At 40.7% G+C, this 21,977-nt stretch overlaps 1 protein-coding gene across 36 annotated transcripts in view; it reads right to left on the bottom strand.

Annotated features, from left to right (window-relative positions):
• USP54 (ubiquitin specific peptidase 54) overlaps positions 1-21,977 on the bottom strand; it is a 127,137-nt gene that overhangs the window by 60,096 nt on the left and 45,064 nt on the right. For 18 of the 36 annotated variants that reach the window (XR_010141419.1, XR_010141421.1, XR_010141420.1 and 15 more), the window contains 2 exons: positions 17,961-18,810; positions 13,859-13,951 (listed from right to left, as the gene is read on the bottom strand). Coding sequence is in view for 33 of the 36 variants with exons in the window: in XM_063727323.1 (XP_063583393.1) it covers positions 13,859-13,951; positions 17,961-18,107 (240 nt within the window). In the remaining 3 variants the exon portion in view is untranslated. The remainder of the gene's footprint in view (positions 1-13,858; positions 13,952-17,960; positions 18,811-21,977) is intronic. The other 18 variants (XM_054523311.2, XM_063727333.1, XM_054523315.2 and 15 more) reach the window with 2 other exon arrangements.

The following is a 21,977-nucleotide window of genomic DNA, read 5'->3' as shown; positions in this document are numbered from 1 at the left end:
GGCTGCAGTGCAGTGGCACGATCTCAGCTCACTGCAACTTCCACCTCCCGGGTTCAAGCAATTCTCCTGCCTCAACCTCCCGAGTAGCTGGGACTAAAGGTGAGTGCCACCACACCCAGCTAATTTTTGTATTTTTAGTCGAGACAAGGTTTCACCATGTTGGCCAGGCTGGTCTCAAACTCCTGACCTCAGGTGATCCACCCACCTTGGCCTCCCAAAGTGCTGGGATTACAGGCCTGAGAAAGTTTTATTCTCAAAAGGAGAATAAATGGGTTATTTATCAAATAAATGGGTTCAGTGACTAACCACATCAAGACCAGCTCAAGAAGGATTTAAAGAGCCATTATTCTTTTTTTTTGAGACGGAGTCTTGCTCTGTTGCCCAGGCTGGAGTGCAGTGGCTCGATCTCGGCTCACTTGCAACCTCGCCTCCAGGGTTCAAGTGATTCTTCTGTCTCAGCCTCCCGAGTAGCTGGAACTACAGGCACGCACCACCACGCCCAGTTGATTTTTGTATTTTTAGTAGAGACAGGTTTTCACCATGTTGGCCAGGATGGTCTCGATCTCTTGACCTCATGATCTGCCCGCTTCGGCCCCACAAAGTGCTGGAATTACAGGCATGAGCCACCACGCCCAATCTTCAATTTTTAAGTCAGAATTGACAGGCATCATGGTTCAAAGTAAGCAGAATGACACACCGACACAAAATATTTTCAATGAAAGGCATAATTAGTAACTTGCATGCAAGATTTTGAGGCTGAATTTACTGTAGGGACTTAGTATCAAGTAACACAGAAAAAAACCAGTACATTTTACAGAACCAAAAGAAATGGATCATAAATTCTATGTACAAATCAAAGAGATTATAAGTACTGGATACAATACTATACAATTGTATACAGGCATGGTATTGTATTATAGTATACATTATAGTATACAATATTATACAAATGTATAAAATTGTATACAGGCATGAACCACCCTTCCTGGCCTCAGGAATATATATCTTTAAGCCACACATGGAAAGGCAAGTCCCTCATCTAAACATCAGACTAAGGGAAAGTTGGCTAGCCTCTGATTCATCTAGAAACATGTTAATGTTTCCTTTTGTCCTTAACAGTGGTTCCTAGAGTGAATAATTATACTCCAAATAAAAGAAATCTGACTTTACAGAATTGGCAAGTCCTTATAAAGCTGACTTGAACAACTCAGTGGTTAGGGGAACTGACCCCATACAATTGCAAATTTGTGTATAACTTTTGACACCCCAAAAACTTAACTACTAATAGCCTACTGGAAGCCTTACCAATAATATAAATACTTGATTAATATTAATACGTAGACTACTATCTACATATGTTATGCATTTGTGACATAACTTTTTCTTAATTTTTTTGATATTTCTAGGCTACATGGTTTGTGAGTTTTTTCAAATTGTCAGAAATCTCAAAAAATTTTATAATATATCTATTGAAAAAAATACATATAAACAGACCCACACAGTTCAAACCCGTGTTGTTCAAGGGTTAACTGTATTTCAAATTGAGAAAGTTTGGAGTTTCCTGTTTAGAAAAACAAAACTACAAAACAAGAATTTTACAACCAGGCATGGTTGCTCATGCCTATAATCCCAGCACTTTGGGAGGCCAAGGCAGGTGGATCACCTGAAGTTGGGAGCTCAAGACCAGCCTGGCCAACACGGTGAAACCCTGTCTCTACTAAAAATACAAAAAATTAGTAGGCTGGGCACGGTGGCTCACACCTGTAATCCCAGCGCCTTGAGAGGTCAAGGCAGGCAGATAACCTGAGGTTGGGAGTTTGAGACCAGCCTGATCAACATGGAGAAACCCTGTCTCTACTAAAAATACAAAATTAGCAAGGCATGGTGGCACACGCCTGTAATCCCAGCTACTAGGGAGGCTGAGGCAGGAGAATCACTTGAACCTGGGAGGTGGAGGTTGCGATGAGCCTAGATCACGCCATTGCACTCCAGCCTGGGCAATAAGAGCAAAACTCCATCTCAAAAAAAAAAAAAAAAAAATTAGACGGGCGTGGTGGCAGGCGCCTGTAATCCCAGCTACTCGGGAGGTGGAGGCAAGAGAATCACTTGAACCTGGGAGGCAGAGGTTGCAGTGAGTCCAGATCGCACCATTGCACTACAGCCTGGGTGACAGAGCCAGACTCCATCTCAAAAAAAAGTATTTTACATATCAGCTTCACATTAGAGAATGCAAACAGGGCCAGGCATGGTGACTCATGCCTGTAATCCCAGCAGAGTTTGGGAGGCTGAGGAGGGTAGATAGCTTGAGGTTAGGAGTTCGAGACCAGCTTGGCCAACATCGTGAAATCACATCTCTACTAAAAATATATGCAAAAAATAGCCACCACCTACTGGGGAGGCAGAGGCAGGAGAATCACTTGAACCTGGGAGGCAGAGGTTGCAGTGAGCTGAGATCGTGCCACTGCACTCCAGCCTGGGTGACAAAGTGACTCCATTTCAAAAAAAAAAAAAAAAGAGGGAATGCAAACAGATCATAAGGAGTCAGCAAAAAGGAATTCTTATTAGCCTCACCAAACATCCCTCTAATTTTTAAATAGGAAGCAGTGAAAAAATGGTATTTAAGTATATAAAATTATACCCACACTGGAAACACCACAAGATAACATGTAACTTAACCACAGAATACCACATAAATGCTTTGCTGACAGAATCCCAGGCCTGCTTTCTTCTTTCAGCAGGTCTTTTCCATCATCACTCCAGCCTCATCCACAATACGCACATATTTCACCCTTCCCTTACCAAATGAGAAAGGCCTACTAAAAAAAGTGAGACCAGGCCGGGCATGGTGGCTCACGCCTGTAATCCCAGCACTTTGGGAGGTCAAGGTGGGCGGATCACGAGGTCAGGAGATCAAAGACCATCCTGGCTAACATGTTGAAACCCCGTCTCTACTAAAAATACAAAAAAAAAAAAAAAATTAGCCAGGCGTGGTGGCGGAAAAAAAAAAAAATTAGCCAGGCGTGGTGGCGGGTGCCTGTAGTCCCAGTTACTCAGGAGGCTGAGGCAGGAGAATGGCGTGAACCTGGGAGGCAGAGCTTGCAGTGAGCCGAGATCACGCCACTGCACTCCAGCCTGGGTGACAGTGCAAGACTCCATCTCAAAAAAAAAAAAAAAAAAAAAAAAAAGTGAGACCAAAAGTCACAGGATGAAAACCTCTTTCCATCAAATAGGACAAGAGTGAGAAAGATCATAAAAGACAGGAAGAAAAACGGAAGGCAACTACCAAAAACTCCATAACTATTTAATAAAATCCAAGAAGCCCAGGTATGGTGGCTCACGCCTGTGATCCCAGCACTTTGGAAGGCCAAGGTGGGCAGATCACAAGGTCAGGAGTTCGAGACCAGCCTGGCCAATATGGTGAAACCCTGTCTCTACTAAAAAAATACAAAAATTAGCCGGGCGTGGTGGCAGGTGCCTGTAATCCCAGCTACTCAGGAGGCTGAAGCAGGATAATCACTTGAACCTGGGAGGCAGAGGTTGCAGTGAGAGGAGATCACGCTATTGCACTCCAGCCTGGGCAACAGAGTGAGACTCCGTCTCAAAAAAAAAAAAAGAAATCTAAGAACTACTAAAAGATTCTATCAACCCAGAAAACACAGAAAAGTAGAGTGTTTATAGTATGGTCCAAGCACTGTACTAGGCACTGTGAGAAATACCAAGAGAGAAGAGTTGAGCTACTTTCCCAAAAATTCATTCAGCCATGCTAAATACTATTAAGTCAAACAATCATAGATCTAGATAGATAGCATTTCTAAAACTTCATGAAGGGCAGGGCACAGTGACTCACATCTGTAATCCTAGCAGCTTGGGAGGCCAAGGCAGGAGGATCACTTGAGGCCAGGAGTTTAAGGCCAGCCTGGACAACACAGCAAGACCCTGTCTCCATTTTTTTTTAATTAAAAAATTTAAAATTTAAATAAAACTTCATGAAGAAGCTAACTTCTGAAGCAGAGTTCTGAAAAGTGAATGTGGTTTGGCAAAAGGGAGGCAAAACACTCCATGCAAAGTGAATGGCATCTGAAATGTCTAAGAGGTAGACATAGCAAGTGCACTGTTACCACAATTGAAATGGAGAATGCCCAGGGAAGGAAAGGAAAGAAATATAAAATTAAGTTTTAAAATGTTTGTAATCACGCATTTTTAAGTGATTTAAGAAACAAGTGGGAGCCACTTCAGGATTATGAGAAGATACTAACTTCAATATAGCATTCCAGGGTATTCTCAGGTTTAAAAACAAATGAAGTAGGAAGATACTACAGATAGAGGGGCAATTTAGGGATCTGGAAAAGAGTAATCTTTTTACAAAAACAGTGGGCAAAAAGACTTACTACCAGAAATACAGACCAGAGGGGAAGCATAAAAAGAAATGACAATCTGTTAGCTGGGCGTGGTGGCACATGCCTGTAATCCCAGCTACTCAGGAGACTGAGGCATGAGAATTGTTTGAACTTAGGAGGTAGAGGTTGCAGTGAGCCGAGATCATGCCACTGCACTCCAGCCTGGGTGATAGAGCAAAACTCTGTCTCATTAAAAAAAAAGAGAGAGAGAGAGAGAAATTACAATCTCCATGCTAGAATTCAGGCAATTTTCAGCTTTCCTCTTTACACTTTAGTGTGCTTCCTAGAATGGTTGCAGTGCTTTTCTATATTTTATAATTAAAATAGTCACACAAAAAGAGAATAAACATAACATATACACATACATAGCCAAAGAATAATAAACACCCACACACCCATGTGCCCACCACCCAATTTAAGAAATAGAAAAATAAACCATGAGTTTAAGCCTCTCCAACTGATTACATACTTACATGAAATCTACCCTCCACCTTCTACAGAACACAACTATCCTGAATTTTGTGAAAAGCATTTCCTTTTTCTCTACAGACTTATCACATGCATGTACCCCTGAACAATATGTTCTTCAGTTTTGCCTGGTTTTGATTTATATATAAATGGAATCGTGATTCATATAGTCTTCTATGACTTGCTTTTTTCAATCAATGTGATATTTTATGAGATTAGCCCAAGTTGTTGCATGCAGCTGCAGAATTCATTTTCATTACTATATAGTGTTTTACTATTGGAATAAACCATAATTTTTAAATCCACTCTAGTGTAGTTGGAATGTGTTATTTCCATTTTTCTACAATCTCAAAATATACTACTTTGAACATTCTCAAATATATCTTCTGGCACATTATGTATCAAGAAGTTTTCTACAATGTATTGCTAGGGGTGGAATTGCGAGGTGGTTACATGGTGCAAGTTCAATTCTGTAAGTAATGATAAACTGTTTTCCTAAGTAGTGATATCAATTTATATTCCAGCTAGCAATGTATGTAAAGTTCTCATTATTCCACATTTTTGGTAACACTGAATTTTTTTTTCTTTTTGAGATAGACCCTATCTGTCACTCATGCTGGAGTGCAGCAGCATGATCAAGGCTCACTGCAGCCTCAATCTCTTGGGCTCAAGTGATCTTTCCACCTCAGCCTCCCAAGTAGCTGGGACCACAGGCACACACCAACATGCCCAGATAATTTTTAAAAATGTTTTCGTAGAGACAGGATCTCACTTTGTTGTCCATGGTGGTCTCAAACTCCTGAGCTCAGCGATCCTCCTGCCTCAGCCTCCCAAAGTGCTGGGATTACAGATGTGAGCCACCACAGCCTGGCAGTAACAATTTTATCAGATTTTTAAATGTCTACCAATCTGAAGGGTATGGCTTAATTTACATTTCTTAGATTACTAATGGGGGCAAGCATTTTTCATATGCTTAGGGGTTATTTGGGTTTCCTATCCTGAGAAAGGCCTGTTTGTAGCTTTGTCCATTTTTCTCTTGACTCATTTATCTTTTATTTATTTATTTACTTATTGAGATGGAGTTTCACTCTTGTTGCCCAGGCTGGAGTGCAATGGCACGATCTCAGCTCACCACAACCTCCACCCTCCAGGTTCAAGTGATTCTCCTGCCTCAGCCTCCCAAACAGCTGGGATTAGAGGCATGCACCACCACGCCCGGCTAATTTTGTATTTTTAGTAGAGACAGGGTTTCTCCATGTTGGTCAGGCTAGTCTCGAACTCCCGACCTCAGGTGATCTGCCTGCCTCGGCCTCCCAAAGTGCTGGGATTACAGGCGTGAGCCACTGCACCCGGCCTTTTATTTATTTTTTATAGGAATTCTCTGGAGTTCTATGCTGGATACTAATCTTTTATTACATATATATGTTGAAGATATTTTCTCCAGGTTTGTAGCCTTGTCTCTTTACATTCTTTATGGAGTCTTTAGATGAATGAAAGTTTTTGAATTTTTGTAGTAAAATTTACCAACTTCCTAACATTTTTTTTCATGTCTTATTTAATAAGTACTTCCCTATCCCTGAGGTCATGATACTCTCTCATATTTTCTTCTAAAACTTAAAAAAAAAAAAAATTGAGACAGAGTCTCACTCTGTCACCCAGGCTGGAGTATAGTGGCACAAACATAGCTCACTGCAGCATTGACCTCCTGGGCTCAAGCGAACCTACTGCCTCAGCCTCCCAAGTAGCTGGGCCGACAGGTGCGCACCACCATGCCTGGCTAATTTTTGACTTGTTGTAGAGACAGGATCTCATTTTGTTGCCCAGGCTAGTCTCAAACTCTTAGGCTCAAGCGATCCTCCCACCTTGGCCTCCCAGAGTGCTGAGGTTAGAGGTGTGAGTCACATTTTAGTCCTTAATATCTGAAATTCTTCCTTTTGGTATGGTATGAAATAGGAAACTAATTTCCTTTTTTCTTTTCCCTGTAGGGATAACTAATTGTCTAAACACCATTTATTGAAAAATCCATTTTCTCCTTAGATTCACAGGGCAAGTAGCAAGTTTCCTATATGACTATTTCTGAACTACAAATTTTGTTCCATTGATTTATTTGCCATACTGTGTAGATACCACATTATCTTAATTATTAGTTTTATAATTCTTGATATCTGGTAAAGTATGCTAGTCATTAATACTGTTTGGCAAATATCTCTGGTCTTACCCCTCTCAAGGATCACCATAGGACTACAGTTCCAGGTTCCCTTGTGGGTCAGTGGGACAAGATTAGTTCTGTTTCAATGAGCTGTGAGCAAAAGTGAAGTGACCTGCTGAGCATTTAACTGCCTGTGCAAAATCCTCCAGAGCTCTTTTTACCCTCTGGCTTAGCAACTAATATTTTATATGGTGGTGAAGCATAGTGGCTCATGCCAGCACCTTGAGAGGCCAAGGTGGGAAGATGACTTGAGGCCAGGAATTCAAGACCAGCCTTGGGTAACATAGCAAGGCCTCATATCTACCAAAAAAAAAAAAAAAAAAAAAGGAGTTGGGCATGGTGGCACACATCTATAGTCCTAGCTACTTGGGAGGCTGAGGCACAGAATTGCTTGACCCCAGGAAACTGAGGCTGCAGTGAGCTATGACTGGTACCAGTGTACTCCAGGCTGGGTGACAGAGCGAGATCCTGTCTCTAAAAAATAATAATACTCAATATGATTGTAGCTTTGGTACCTAAGTGACATAATCAGTAGTATCCCTACTTATCTTTAGTGAATGAGAAATAAATCTTTGGTCTATTAATCACAGGGATTTTATGGTTGTTTGTTACCACGATATAATTTAGCATACTCTGGGCCAGGAATGGTAGTTCATGCCTGTAATCCCAGCACTTTGGGAAGCCGAAGTGAAAGGACTGCTTGAGCCCAGGAGTTCAAAACCAGCCTAGGCAACATAGTGAGAACCCATCTCTACCAAAAATTTAAAAATCAGCCAGACATGGTAGCACCTGCCTGTGATCCCAGCTACTCGGGAGGCAGAGGCAAGAGGATTCCTTGAGCCCAGGAGGTCGAGGCTGCAGTGAACCATAATAGCCCCACTACACCCCAGCCTGGGCAACAGAACAAGATCCTATTTCAAATAAATAAATAATAACTTAGCCTACCTACTCTGAAGTCACTCACTCTGTTGTTACTTTTCAGCAGTGTCCTATTTTTCCCTGTTTGTTATGTAAATTTCAGAACTATCTTTTCTCAACTTCCAAAATAAGCCTACTGATCAGAGTATACATGAGTACCACCACACTGGAAAATAAATGGCATTATCTAAAAAAGGTGAAGACATACATATTCTATGATCTAGCAATTCCAGTCCTGGGCATGTGTACTAAAGAAATGTGTGTGTACACATAGGTAAACATGTACAAAAATGTTCTTAGTAATACTCTTCATAAAAATAAAAAACTGGAAACAATCCAAATGACTACCAACATTTGGTAGTTGGCAGTCATGTTGGTAGTCATCTGGTAGAAGAGATCACCAACAGTGATTTATTTACACAAAGAAATACCAAGGCCAGGCACAGTGGCTCATGCCTGTAATCCTAGCATTTTGGGAGGCCGAGGAGGGCAGATCACCTGAGGTCAGGAGTTCGAGACCAGCCTGGCCAACATTGCGAAACCCTGTCTCTACTAAAAATACAAAATTAGCCGGGCATGGTGGTGCATGCCTGTAATCCCAGCTACTTGGGAGGATAAGGCAGAAGAATCACTTGAACCCGGGAGGTGGAGGTTGCAGTGAGTTGAGATCGCACCATTGCACTCCAGCCTGGGCAACAAGAGTGAAACTCCGTCTCAAAAAAAAAAAGAAAAAGAAATACCATACAGTAATGAAAATGAACTAGACCTACACACAACAATGTAGATGCTCTTATAAACATATTGCTGAGCTAAGAAACACACACAAAATTTGCATACAATGATTCCATTTACAATGAAGTCTCAAAAACAGATAATTTAAAAATTAGATTAAGAATAAATATATAGGTAGTAAAACATCAGATAAAACAAGGAAATGGGCCAGGCGCGGTGGCTCACGCCTGTAATCCCAGCACTTTGGGGGCCGAGGCGGATGGATCACGAGGTCAAGAGTTTGAGACCAGCGTGGCCAACATGGTGAAACCCTGTCTCTACTAAAAATACAAAAATTAGCTGGGCATGGTGACGTGCACCTGTAATCCCACCTACTTGGGAGGTTGAGGCAGGAGAATCACTTGAATCCAGAAGGCAGAGGTTGCAGTAAGCCGAGATCATGCCACTGCATTCCAGCCTGGGCAACACAGTGAGACTCTGTCTCAAAACAAACAAACAAACAAAAAACAACAACAAGGAAATGATTACCACAAACATTAGGAAGTCCCTGGGAGAAAAGAGATCTGATTGAGAAAAAAGGGAGGAGAATGTACATGGTACTGGCAATTTTCTTTTGTTTTTTTGTTTTGTTTTGTTTTGAGACAGAGTTTTCCTCTGTCACCCAGGCTGGAGTGCAGTGGCATAATACTGGCTCACTGCAGCCTCCGCTTCCCGGGTTCAAGTGATTCTCATACCTCAGCCTCCTGAGTAGCTGGGATCATGAGCATGCGCCACCACACCCGGCTAATTTTTTGTATTTTTAGTAGAGATAGGGTTTCGCCATGTTGGCCAGGCTGGTCTTGAACTCCTTACCTCAGGTGATCCACCCGCCTCAGCCTCCCAAAGTGCTGAGATTACAGGCGTGAGCCACCATGTCCTGCTGGTACTGGCAATTTTCTATTTTGACTTGAAGAGTTACTGCAAGGGTGTTGACTTTGATTACTCATTACACTGGATTTCTGTGGTTTTACACAAATGTCTTATACCATTTTTGTAAGATTTATTCATATTTACCGCACATACTTTGTTGCTATTATAGAATGCTTTTTAAATTGCGTTTTCTGTTTGTTGCCAGCTATAGAAACAGTACTGGGCTGGGTGCAGTGGCTCACACCTGTAATCCCAGCACTTTGGGAGGCTAAGGAGGGGGATCACCTGAGGTCAGGAGTTCAGGACCAGCCTGGCCAACATGGTGAAACTCCAGCTCTACTAAAAATACAAAAAATTAGCCGGGCATGATAGCGGGTGCCTGTAATCCCAGCTACTCGGGAGGCTGAGGCAGGAGAATCACTTGAACCTGGGAGGCAGAGGTTGCAGTGAGCTGAGGTCGCGCCATTGCACTCCAGTCTGTGCAACAAGAGTGAAACTCCATCTCAAAGAAAAAAAGAAACAGAACTGAATGTTATGCCTTGATGCAACAACCCACTATACTCTCTCATTGCTGCTTCTTAATTATCAGTAGATTGAGTTTTTTTGTAACAGTCATATCATCTGCAAATAATGGCAACTTTGTTTGATCCTTTATAATCTTTATATCTTTCCTTTGGTTTTGTTTTATTTACAATGACTAGAATCTAGTTCAGTGATGAATTGTATTATTTTCAATAAAAGTATTTTTGTTTTTTATTTTTTTAGAGACAGGATCTTGTTCTATCACCCTGGCTGGAGTGCAGCGGCACAATCATGGCTCACTTCAGTGTTGAACTCCTGGGCTCAAGTGATCCTCCCACTTCAGCCTCCAGAGTAGCTGAGTCTACAGGTATGTGCAACCATGTCCCACTAATTTTTTTTTCTTTGTAGAGATGGAGTCTTGCTATGTTGCCTAGGCTGGTCTCACACTGCTGGCTTCAAGTGATCCTCCCATCTTAGCCTCTCAAAGCACTGGGATTACAGGCATAGCCACTGCTCCTAGCCCTATAAAAGTAGTTTTAAAGTGGGGAACAAAAGAGACATCGTACAGGAGGACCCAGATGCTGATGGCTCATTTCAAGTTTACTCTTTCATATGTTTATCATCCTTTCCCTTCTCTCAGAAAATGAAGCCCTCCATCCTGGACGAGGGAATAGCTCTTGAAAACTGGCTATTCTAACAATTTAAACTTCTTAACTACTAAAATCAAGTTCAGCTCATCCACACTTCCAAATTAGTCTATCTGCATTACAAGTCTATAATTTTCAAATCAAGTACATAATAATTAAAAGAATAGAAACAACGCCATCTAAAACGTGAAGTGTGTTCAAACTAGAGCCTAATTATTTAACATCTATATGGCACTGAGGAACTGAAAAGCACTTAGGGGAAAAAAAATCAAATTTTAATACACTCCCAACACAACAAATGAGGCAATGAAGGAAAATAAATCTCTTGGTCAGATCAGGCAGTGATGTAATGAGGAAAGTACCAGAATTCTAACACATCCCCAGAGTTATGAAGACCCAAAATATAGCCTTTGATAAATACATCCCCAAGCCCATTTATCTATCCACCACAAGCAACTGTCTCCCTGAAAGAGTCCCAAAATATTTCCTCAGCCCAACAAATTGACAATTTCCCTTCTGTACTTGTGTGTCTCAGAGGGTAAGTCTAGCGGTTGGTTTTCTTCATCTTTCTGGCTTATATAATGATACTGATTTATACTAAGTAACAGTTTGTCCCTCAGGAAAATGAAATACAACAAGAGTGTGGCAGCCAGTTCTCCAGAGTCCCACCCAGATCAATGAAGAGTATAGCACAGTCCTGACTAGTCAAAGGACTATCAGAGGTCATATAAGTGCTCTCATCCCTTCCTGGTACAGACAAGAGTTTCCAGTGTCAGACAGTTCTTCTACAGGGACTTCTCCAGGATTCACATTTCCCTAGTAAGTATCCCCAAACACGTTTTTTTGTTTTTCTCTCCCTTTCTGAATGACTTTTTGTTGTTGTTGTTGTTTTTTTCTCCCTAGCATGGCTCTAATGCCATGAATCAGACTTCCTTTGGACTTACCACAGGACTACTGTATTTCTTGTTTATTTAAAATTAGATACTTAATGTATCTTTTAGAAAATCAGATAAAACGCCCTTTGGATGGACCCCTGTCTAAATGGGCACAGTAAGAAATGTTATATTCAACTTGTAAAAGATTTGGTTTTATTAATATTCATATTTGAACTCCCCAATAAACCAATAATTTATATTCTACATTTTGTTACAAGTTATAATGGTTCCAGCTGGGCATGATGGCTCACGCCTGTAATCCCAGCACTTTGGGAGGCTGAGGCGGGCGTCACCTGAAGTCAGTGAGACCCTGTCTCTACTAAAAATACAAAAATTAGCTGGGTGTGGTGGCAGGCGCCTGTAATCCCAGCTACTCGGGAGGTTGAGGAGAAGAATCGCTTGAGCCAGGGAGGCAGAGGTAGCAGTGAGCCAAGACCACGCCATTGCACTCCAGCCTGGGCAACAAGAGCAAAAATCCGTCTCAAAAAAAGAAAAAAAAAATCTGCCTATCATGGGCTTAAAACGCCAAAGTGAGTTGGGTGTGGTGGCATGAGCCTGTAATCCCAGCCTACTCTTGAGCCCAGGATCTCTTGAGCCCAGGAGTTCAAGACTAGCCTGGGCAACAGAGCAAGATTTCATCACCAAAAAAAAAAACAAACACCCTCCATAGTAATACTGGTCAAAAAAAATTTTGAGTCAGTTATTGTAAATAACTAATATAACTGGGAAAATCTAAAGTTTTTGGTCACAATTCCTATTTCAAGATGTAAAAGCAACTATTATAAATTAAACATATAACGATCACATCCAAACATCCCTGTAACAAACCAAGAATTCAGACTTTATGAGACCAAAAATGACTGTGGAAGCTTACTCAGAAATCAGACAGACTCATCCATATAATCCATTATATATCTGGACTAAGAAACTGTAGGGAAACTACATGTTGGAGAAACAGAGAAAGCAACAGAATTGGCCCTTTACACATCATAGCTCTTTCTCTTTAGCAACATACCTAAAATCTCTAAGTCAGAAATCTCTCACTTTAGGCCATTTTCTTTGCTCTAAAGAAATCTCTGGTTTCATTTTATTCAGAAATGAAAAACTTGGAAACAGGTGGGGAAGAAAAAAAACAGAAATGAAAAATTTAAAACTAAACAATACATGGGGTAGAGAACTGGTATAAAAGAATCTTTTAAGTGGGGTAATGGGAAACTAGGGAATAGAAAAATTTTAGTACTGGCATTATTCTCTTTTCCTTTTTCTTTTTTTTTTTTTTTTTTGAGCCAGGGTCTCACCGTCGCCCAGGCTGGAGTGCAGTGGTGTGATCAGAACTGCAGCTTTTAACTTCTAAGCTCAAGCAATCCTCCCACCTTGACCTCCCAAAGGCTGGGATTACAGGCATGTGCCACCTCACCCGTTGTACTGGCATTTATCAATAGGAAGAGTTTATTGCTAAATTTAGCTTTAACAAACAAAATTAATTATGTTAAAAACACCTAGTTGCATCTTCTTTTAAAATGAAAAATTTAGAATTAGCTTTTCAAATAAACACTCAAAGTAGAAGCAGGCTGGGCGCAATGGCTCACGCCTGTAATCCCAGCACTTTGGGAGGCCGAGGCAGGCGGATCACCTGAAGTCAGGAGTTTGAGACCAGCCTGGCCAACATGGTGAAACCCCGTCCCTACTAAAAATACAAAAATTAACCAAGCATGGTGGCACGCGCCTATAATCCCAGCTACTCGGGAGGCTGAGACAGGAGAATTGTTGGAACCCAGGAGGCGGACGTTGCAGTGAGCTGAGATCGCACCAGTGCACTCCAGACTGGGTGACAGAGTGAGACTCCATCTCAAAAAAAAAAAAAGGAGAAGCATACTTGCACAGTATTCTATCACATCAAACAGAGCTGCATAAGCAAAAAAGGTTCAGTAAAGGAGACTACCCAAGCCAAGTACTAATTCTTTGAAGCAAGCAAACCAATCATATCCATTTTTGCACTAAACCACGGGTAGATAATTCAGTAACAATTTCTTTGGCATCATCCTGATTAACCAAACCACCTTGGTATTGACCATTTGGCCACCCAACGGTAGTGAGAAGAAACTAATTGGAAGTACTTACCTTGAGAGCGCAAAAGATGCAGGAATCTCCCATGCACTTGTGAGTTGTAAGCTGCCTAAAGCTACGTCGGAAGATATCCAAGTGCCACAAAACCTGATGAGAAAAGGAAAATATTTCATTACTCTATAAAAAGCTACCATTTAATTTTAAAGTAAAGAGTTCAAGCAAACATAGGTAATGACTGCAGAAGATGTCTTTACTTCCAAAAGACAACTTCATTCTAGTATATTAAAACAAACGTGAAAAAAGGTGAGGTATCTAACAAGAAAAATAAATGGTCATATTCTGGGAAAGATATTAATTTGAACGTAAAGTGAAGGTAATACAGTTAAAATATGACATGATATACATCAAATGTGATCCTGAAGAGGAAATTTATGGGTTAAAGCTGAAGAATAAGGATTTATATTAATGATCCACACAAGAAAAGCAAAAATATTTTAAAACTTATATTAGAAATGTGAACTGTAGAAATGTGAGCGGTAGTGTGGAATTTTATCTTTGTTCGAACTCTCAATTTTCAGACATTTCTAAGAGAAGTGTGATCTCCTTAAGTCAAATAGGGTAAAAAATAATGATTTTTATACTTTTGTTGAAATGGGGAAAAAATATGATATTAACAGTGATAAATCATGTTATAGTATATATCCTTGATACGATGTGTTGAGAATGGCACTATACTTTTGTGGTCTTCCTCCCCAAAACCTATTACCCTAGTCTAATCATGAGAAAAGCATCAGACAAATTCCAATAGGGGAAGGGGGATATCCAAAAAAATACTTGATCAGTACTCCTCAAAACTGTCAAAGATTATCAAAAACATAAACATTCTGAGAAAATGTCACAGCTAACAGGAGCCTAAGAAGACATGACAAGTAAATCTAAATGTGGTATCCTGGATGAAATCTTGGGCCAGGAAAGGACACCAGGTAAAAACTAAGGAAATCTGAATAAATTGCAATTTTTAGTTAAAAAAGAAATGATGTAGTATATAGCATAATGCCTTAGGAAGCTCCCCCTTGCTAGGAAAACATTTAATGTCATAATACATGAAAAAGCATAATTTCTGGAGCCCCAGATGACAGCACACCTCTGGAGCTTCTTCTTACTTATATGTCTCAAGATACATACTCTAAAAGTTCTTTGAAACTGGCTATGCTCCCAAGTAAATAACATCTTTTTGTAACAAATGTAATAGGTTCAACTCCTCTGTGGCAAACACAGCTTTGAAACCAAAAGTTAGAATATTAGCTCATAACAACAATTATTTTCAACATGTAACATGATTATAATAGGGACTCCAAAACCACCAATGCCTCAATCATTAAGTATGGATACAGAAATATGTATGTGTATATATATATATATATACATATATATAATGTATTATATGTGGCACTGGAAATTAGAATGGAAAATCATAAATAGTATTGTTTCAACTGACAATATAAATAGACCACATAGAAAAAAACAATTACAAAAATGGGACTATGGCCAAGACACGGGTAAACAAACACATTTATATCAATGCCTTATTTTGCCTGCTTCTAAATCACAAAAGTATTATCAGGATACAAAGTAACTAAAAAAACTAATATGTGGCCAGGTGTGGTGGCTCATGCCTATAATCCCAGCACTTTGGGAGGACAACGCAAGAGGATCATTTGAGCCCAGGAGTTCAAGACCAGCCTAGGCAATTATAGTGATACCCTCTCTCCACAAACAATCAAAAAAAAAAATTAGCCACGTGTGGTAGCATGTGTCTGTAGTCCTAGCTACCTAGGGAGGCTGAGGTGGGAGGATCGTTTGAGCCCAGGACGTTAAGGCTGCAGTGAGCTATGATTACACCAGTGCACTCTAGCCTTGGCAAAAGAGTGAGACCTCTGGCTCCAAAAAAAAAAAGAAATAAAGAAAGAAAGAAAACTAATGTGCATCATCCAGGACAAAAACCTAACCAACTCCACCTAACTACATGAAATTTGAGTAATAATTAGGGAAAGCACTTAAATTTTTTCTATAGGCTTGCCAGCACAGAATTTTGTTTATTGTTTACTAATAAAAACTTAAAAACTGAGAAAGAGGCTGGGCGCAGTGGCTCATGCCTGTAAGCCCAGCACTTTGGGAGGCCGAGGTGGGCAGATTACCTGAGGTCAGGAGTTCAAGACCAGCCCAGCCAACATGGCGAAACCCCGTCTCTACTAAAAGTACAAAAATTAGCCCGGTGTGGTGGCGCACAGCCTGTAATCCCAGCTACTCGGGAGGCTAAGGCAGGAGAATCACTTGAACCCAAGAGGCAGAGGTGGCAGTGAGCTGAGATCCCACCACTGCACTCCAGCCTGGGCGACAGAGTGAGACTCTGTCTCAAAAATAAATAAATAAAAACTGAGAAAGAGCATGAAACTTTTATTACCTAGATAAGCTTGGCAACATTCTTGTATTATGAATGAGGAAACTCAGACACTATTACCTGTACAAAGTCACAAGACTAGTCTACAGAATGGCTAAAACTAGAACCCAGGTCTCCTCCTAATGCCCAAGACCATTGTTCTTTATACTAAATATCTTGTCTTCTCTCATAGCAACCCATTTTCTCATAACATCTGAGGAGTCAAGCTAATATTTTACCCAAGTATAATTATCTTGGGTGGCAAATTTCATTTACTTTTACACTGAAGAGCAGAAAAGAAGAGAAAGTAATTACTTGAAAGTTAGGCCAAGGGGGATGAACTTAACATGCTATGGGTGTGACTGGGCAGAGCAGACAGACAGAAAGCTTTGGGATTCTAAGATCACTCAAGTGGCAAGCAACAGTGAAAGGAAAAATGTAGGGTAGATAATCACCTTAAGGGAATTTACTTTCCCCTAGCTCTGTTCAAGTGTATCTGACTAGACATCAGTTATGAGCCAAAACAGGAGAGCTCAAAGGGAGGAGATAAGTTGGACAAAGACTAGACTCCATTCACTATGTGGGCCAAAAGCCTGAATATTAAGAGATGAGATTAACATACCTGAAAGTCTTTGACTTATGGAAAGAATTTTGCTTCTATACTAGAGAAAAGCAACTAGGATAACACACCTTGCTCCCAAAAGGAGAAACAGAAAACAGGCCAGATGCCTGTAATCCCAGCACTTTGGGAGGCTGAGGCAGGCGGATCACTTGAGGCTAGGAGTTCAAGACCAGCCTGCCCAACATGATAACCCTGTCTCCACTAAAAATACAAAAATTAGCCAGGTGTGGTGATGCACACCTGTAATTCCACCTACTTGGGTGGCTGAGGCATGAGAATTGCTTGAACCCAAGAGGCAGAGGTTATAGTGAGCCGAGATTGCCCATGGTCTCAGCTACTCAGGAGACTGAGGCAGTAGATCACCTGAGCCCTGGAGGTCAAGGCTGCAGGAGCTGTGATTGGGCCACTATACTCCAGCCTGGGCAATAGAGTGAGACTGTCAAAAAAAAAAAGAAAGAAGGAAAAGAAAAGAAAAATAGGAACCGGTAGAGACTGTTCAGGAAAAAAAGTCGATAAATAGAAAGATAGGCCAGGCGTCGTGGCTCATGCCTGTAATCCCAGCACTTTGGGAGGCCAAGGCAGGTGGATCACAAGGTCAGGAGTTCGAGACCAGCCTGGCCAATATGGTGAAACCCCGTCTCTACTAAAAACACACAAATTAGCCAGGCGTGGTGGTGGGTGCCTGTAGTCCCAGCTACTCGGGAGGCTGAGGCAAGAGAATCACTTGAACCCGGGAGGCGGAGGTTGCAGTGAGCCGAGATTGCACCACTGCACTCCAGCCTAGGCGACAGAGCAAGATTCCGTCTGAAAGATCACCTGGTCCATTTACCTCCCTTTAGGCATGTAAATAATAGTAGTTGCAGTTATTATTATTTCTCTTATCATTATTAATCCCTCTTTTTTACAAATGAGGTAATTGAGATTCAAAGAGATAAAGTGACTTGCCAAAGATCACACAGATAAATGTAAAAATTATCTCAGGTTACTAACCTCAAACAGAGACTATCAAGCATTTTATTTAAAAAGAGTTATCAGAAATACAGCATCAGCAATTAAAAGTCAAAGTTCACCAAAAATAAAGAAATTACCCTTACCTGCAGGGCACTGTTGAGGAAGCAGCTGTTTTGCCCTGGCTCATTGCTGAGGCCTTTGCTGGGGGCTATGGAGGTTGAGCTTCGAGGTGCAAACATCCCTTGTACACTACCACGACCCCCTGAAAAATAATTTGTCTTCCAAGACATTATTGTTCACATTTAGCCTGAAAAAAAAATGGAGAAGGATTTGTGCCTTTTTGGCAGGAATTTCTGTCTGCTAAAGTTCTAAAAGGAAAGGGAATCTAGAATTTAGTGAATTTATTTTGGAAGATTTTGAGTTTACCACCTTCCAAATATCATCTGTGTAGTCAAGGGACTCAGGTATCCTCCTAGATCAAGATGACAGAGCCCTCCCTCACTTGTTCCAAACAATCTCCAAAATGTAACATGGCACAGGACTAATGCAAACAGAGAAATCCTTAAGTATTGCTTCCTTCTATTTTTCTTGAACAGCCTCCATAAAGTCCTGGTGCAGTGGATGTAATTCTCAACTCCAACAGCATCCAGGATCAGGGTAAGATATGTTCTTCAGGCTTGTTGATAATGCTTCTTATGGACTGAAGATTTTTCCAACTGGAAGGAGAGGCAGACAGATAAGCAAGAATCCAACATAATCCTCCTCGCCCTCTATTGCCTTGTCTCATCATCCTCTGAAGCAAAAACTCAAATTCTGAGCAACTGCAAAAGGTTCCACAAAGCCAAGAAGAAGCCTGTTTGAATCATCTGAGGTTTTTGTTGCTGTTCTTGCTGCTTCTTTTTAATGTGCCCCAAACTTCTATTGTCCCATCCAGATCTTCAGCAAGTATCTCCTCTTTCTTCTGGGACTAGAATAGCCAGCTGTGTCAGAGAGCTTTAACAGAAATAAAAAAAATCAAAAGCTTGCGTCACTTAATGACTCTACTGGCTTTGGACTGTTCTGCCAAGATCAACGTTGCCTCACCTCTCACTATAAACTTGAAACCTTGGCAAACAACGCCAAAAAAAAAGAAAAAAAGAAAAGAAAAAAAAGAGAGAGACACCCAAACTAAAGAGATGGAAAAAAAGGTATGAACAGCTTTACTTTCAGGGGAAAATTCTCTGAAATTTTCTTGAAGCAGAAGAAAGTTGATCTGGATAGAAATAAAAACCAAATACAAACTTTCCAGTATCAGGCTAACACAAAACAAATCACCAAGTAAGCACACACAAACTAGGAACTGAAACAGTTTCTTTTGGACATTGTGAATAAAGCACTTTTTAAAAGGTGTTTTCCATGAATATGCTCATGAAAAGCTGCTTAAAGGTGGGAAGGCCGTGTTAGCAGTCTAAGATCTGTTCTGAGTAAAGATGTTCCATCCAGAGAAACACTGATGCTGAGTAAACCACATGTCCTTAACATGCAGTCCAAGAGAACTAAATCTTCTCCTGCCCTGTTTGTTTGTTTCATTTTTGCCAGAGGATCAGAGAGATAATTTTGGTTACAAATCACTTAATCTCCAGATTATATCCAAGGGCTCACAATCAGAGGCAATCCATTGACCAACTTTAGTTTTCAACTAATTAAAATGCCAGTGAGGCAACAGAAAGTAATACCAAAGCAAGTATGTTCCCTGGAAGGAAATCACCATATCTCCAGCTTTAAGTTTTCCTATAAGGCTGCCATGTCCATCCACATAAGGAAAAATTTTTAAATGTTAAGTGTTAAATTTGCCAACATCAACAATTCCTCATTCTGCCTCCCTTCTCACCATCATATGCACCATCTAAAAATGCAAAAATGCTTTAACATCTTAATCATTCTCTGGGAGATCACCTAGTGTTGTCTACAGCATGTCCAATGGAAAAACTGAGGTACAGGAATATTAAATGGTTGCATAAGACTGTTCTTTCCCTTCTGTAAATTCCCAGACTATTTATAATCTACATGTCACAATTAAAGTATTTGATTATACAGTCTACTGTCACATTATTCTCTATTTTTATTACTCTCTGTTTTATATCGTATCTGTCATAATATGACTACATGAAATGAAATAGTAACTACAGTCAGGTATGTGCTAAACACGATACTTATGTCCTTTATTTAATATTCACAACAGTCCTATCAGATAGGTATTAGTAGTTCCATTTTACAGAAAAGTAAAGAGAGGCTTAAAGACATTAACTTGCCCAATTCAACACTGGTAAGTGGCAGATCTAGAAATGTTTGACTATTAAACTATGACTCAATTATATATTTTATTATTCTATTTCAAAAGCTCCTATTACAGTGCTAGTCATAAGGAGGTAGTCAATAAATACTGCCTGATGATTAACATGATATCAGAAAAGAACCCATATCTCCCACACAGACTATAAGACCCTCACCTTTCTACACACAACCTCATACACACCCCACTCAAGGCCACTAAGCAACTTCCAACAAGCCATGCAGCATTCCTTCAGCTCAACTGCTGCAAAGGAATGACAAGTACCAAGCCTCCACTTTGCTCACAGCCAAAAGGACTTGGCAGGCAGGTGGGGTTTCCAATATCCACATTAGGAGCTAACTGAAACTCGGCCTGCCCTATGACACACACTCCTGAGTACAGGGAGCAAAAGGAGAAAAACGCAGTAGCAGAGAAAAGATTCTCAGGCTCTGAATGGCAGTATTATGTAGGGTAAAGCAGTAAGTTCTCAGACCTGTTCTAGGTGTGTCACCAACTAGAAGTGAGAGCATAAACGACCAGACAAGAGAGGCAGTAACAAGTGGTCCAGAGAAATACTAACACCAAAAACATTTCACTTAAATTGTAGATATAGCATTAAACAACGTAATCCTTCTCCAATGCCATTTACTGAAGATATGTGAGGAGGGGAATTATAGTTTTATCTGTGTGGCTCTCACTACCTAGTTTTGTTTTTTGGGTTTTTTTTTTTTTTTTTTTTTTTCTGAGGCAGAATCTCACTCTGTCGCCCAGGCTGGAGTGCAGTCGCGCGATATTGGCTCACTGCAGCCTCTGCCTCTTAGGTTCAAGCAATTCTCCTGCCTCAGCCTCCCGAGTAGCTGGGATTACAGGCATATGCCACTATGCCCAGCTAATTTTTGTATTTTTGGTAGAGACGGGGTTTCACCAGGGGCTGGTCTCAAACCCCTGACCTCAGGTGATCCACCTGCCTTGGATTCCCAAAGTGCTGGGATTACAGGCGTGAGCCACCGCACCCAGCCAGTCAATTGATTTTTGATGAAAGTACCAAGGCAATTTAATTGAGAAATGACAGTCTTTTCAACAAATGACGTTGGAACAATTGGGACACCCACATGCAAAAAACTGAACCTTGAGTCATACCTTACATCTTATACAAAAATAATTCAATACATCACAGTCCTAAACAAAAAACCTAAAACTATAAAATCTAGAAGAAGACAGGAGAAAATTTTATAACCTTTAGTTGGGCAAAGATTCCTTTTTTTTTTTTTTTTGAGACAGTCTCCCTCTGTCACCCAGGTTGGAGTGCAGTGGCGTGGTCTCAGCTCACTGTAACCTCCACCTCCCCGGTTCAAGTGATTCTCCTTCCTCAGCCCCATCACCCTCACCCCCACCCCCTTCCCCCAGTAGCTGGCATTACAGGCATGCACCACCATGCCCAGCTAATTTTTGTATTTTTAGTACAGATGGGGTTTCACCATGTTGGCCAGGCTGGACTTGAACTCCTGACCTCAAATGATCCACCATCCTCGGCCTCCCACAGCGCTGGGATTACAGGTGTGAGCCACTGCACCCGGACAAAGATTCCTTAGATACAACAAAAGCATAATGTATAAAAGCAAAAAATTATAGAATTCAACTTCATCATAAGAATGTCTGCTCTTTGGAAGACACTGTTAAGAGAATGAAAAGATTAGCCAAAGATGAAAAGAAAATGTTTGCAAGTCACATAATAGATAAATGACTTAGATCTAAAATATATAGAATCCTCAAAAGTTAATAAGAAAAACTGCCCAATTTTGGCCAGGCGCAGTGGCTCATGCCTGTAATCCCAGCACTTTTGGAGGCT

This window comes from Pongo abelii, chromosome 8, assembly GCF_028885655.2.
Source record: "Pongo abelii isolate AG06213 chromosome 8, NHGRI_mPonAbe1-v2.0_pri, whole genome shotgun sequence".
Lineage (NCBI taxonomy): Eukaryota > Metazoa > Chordata > Mammalia > Primates > Hominidae > Pongo > Pongo abelii.
Note: the sequence above shows the minus strand (reverse complement) of the source record. Positions and strands in the feature narration are given on the sequence as shown.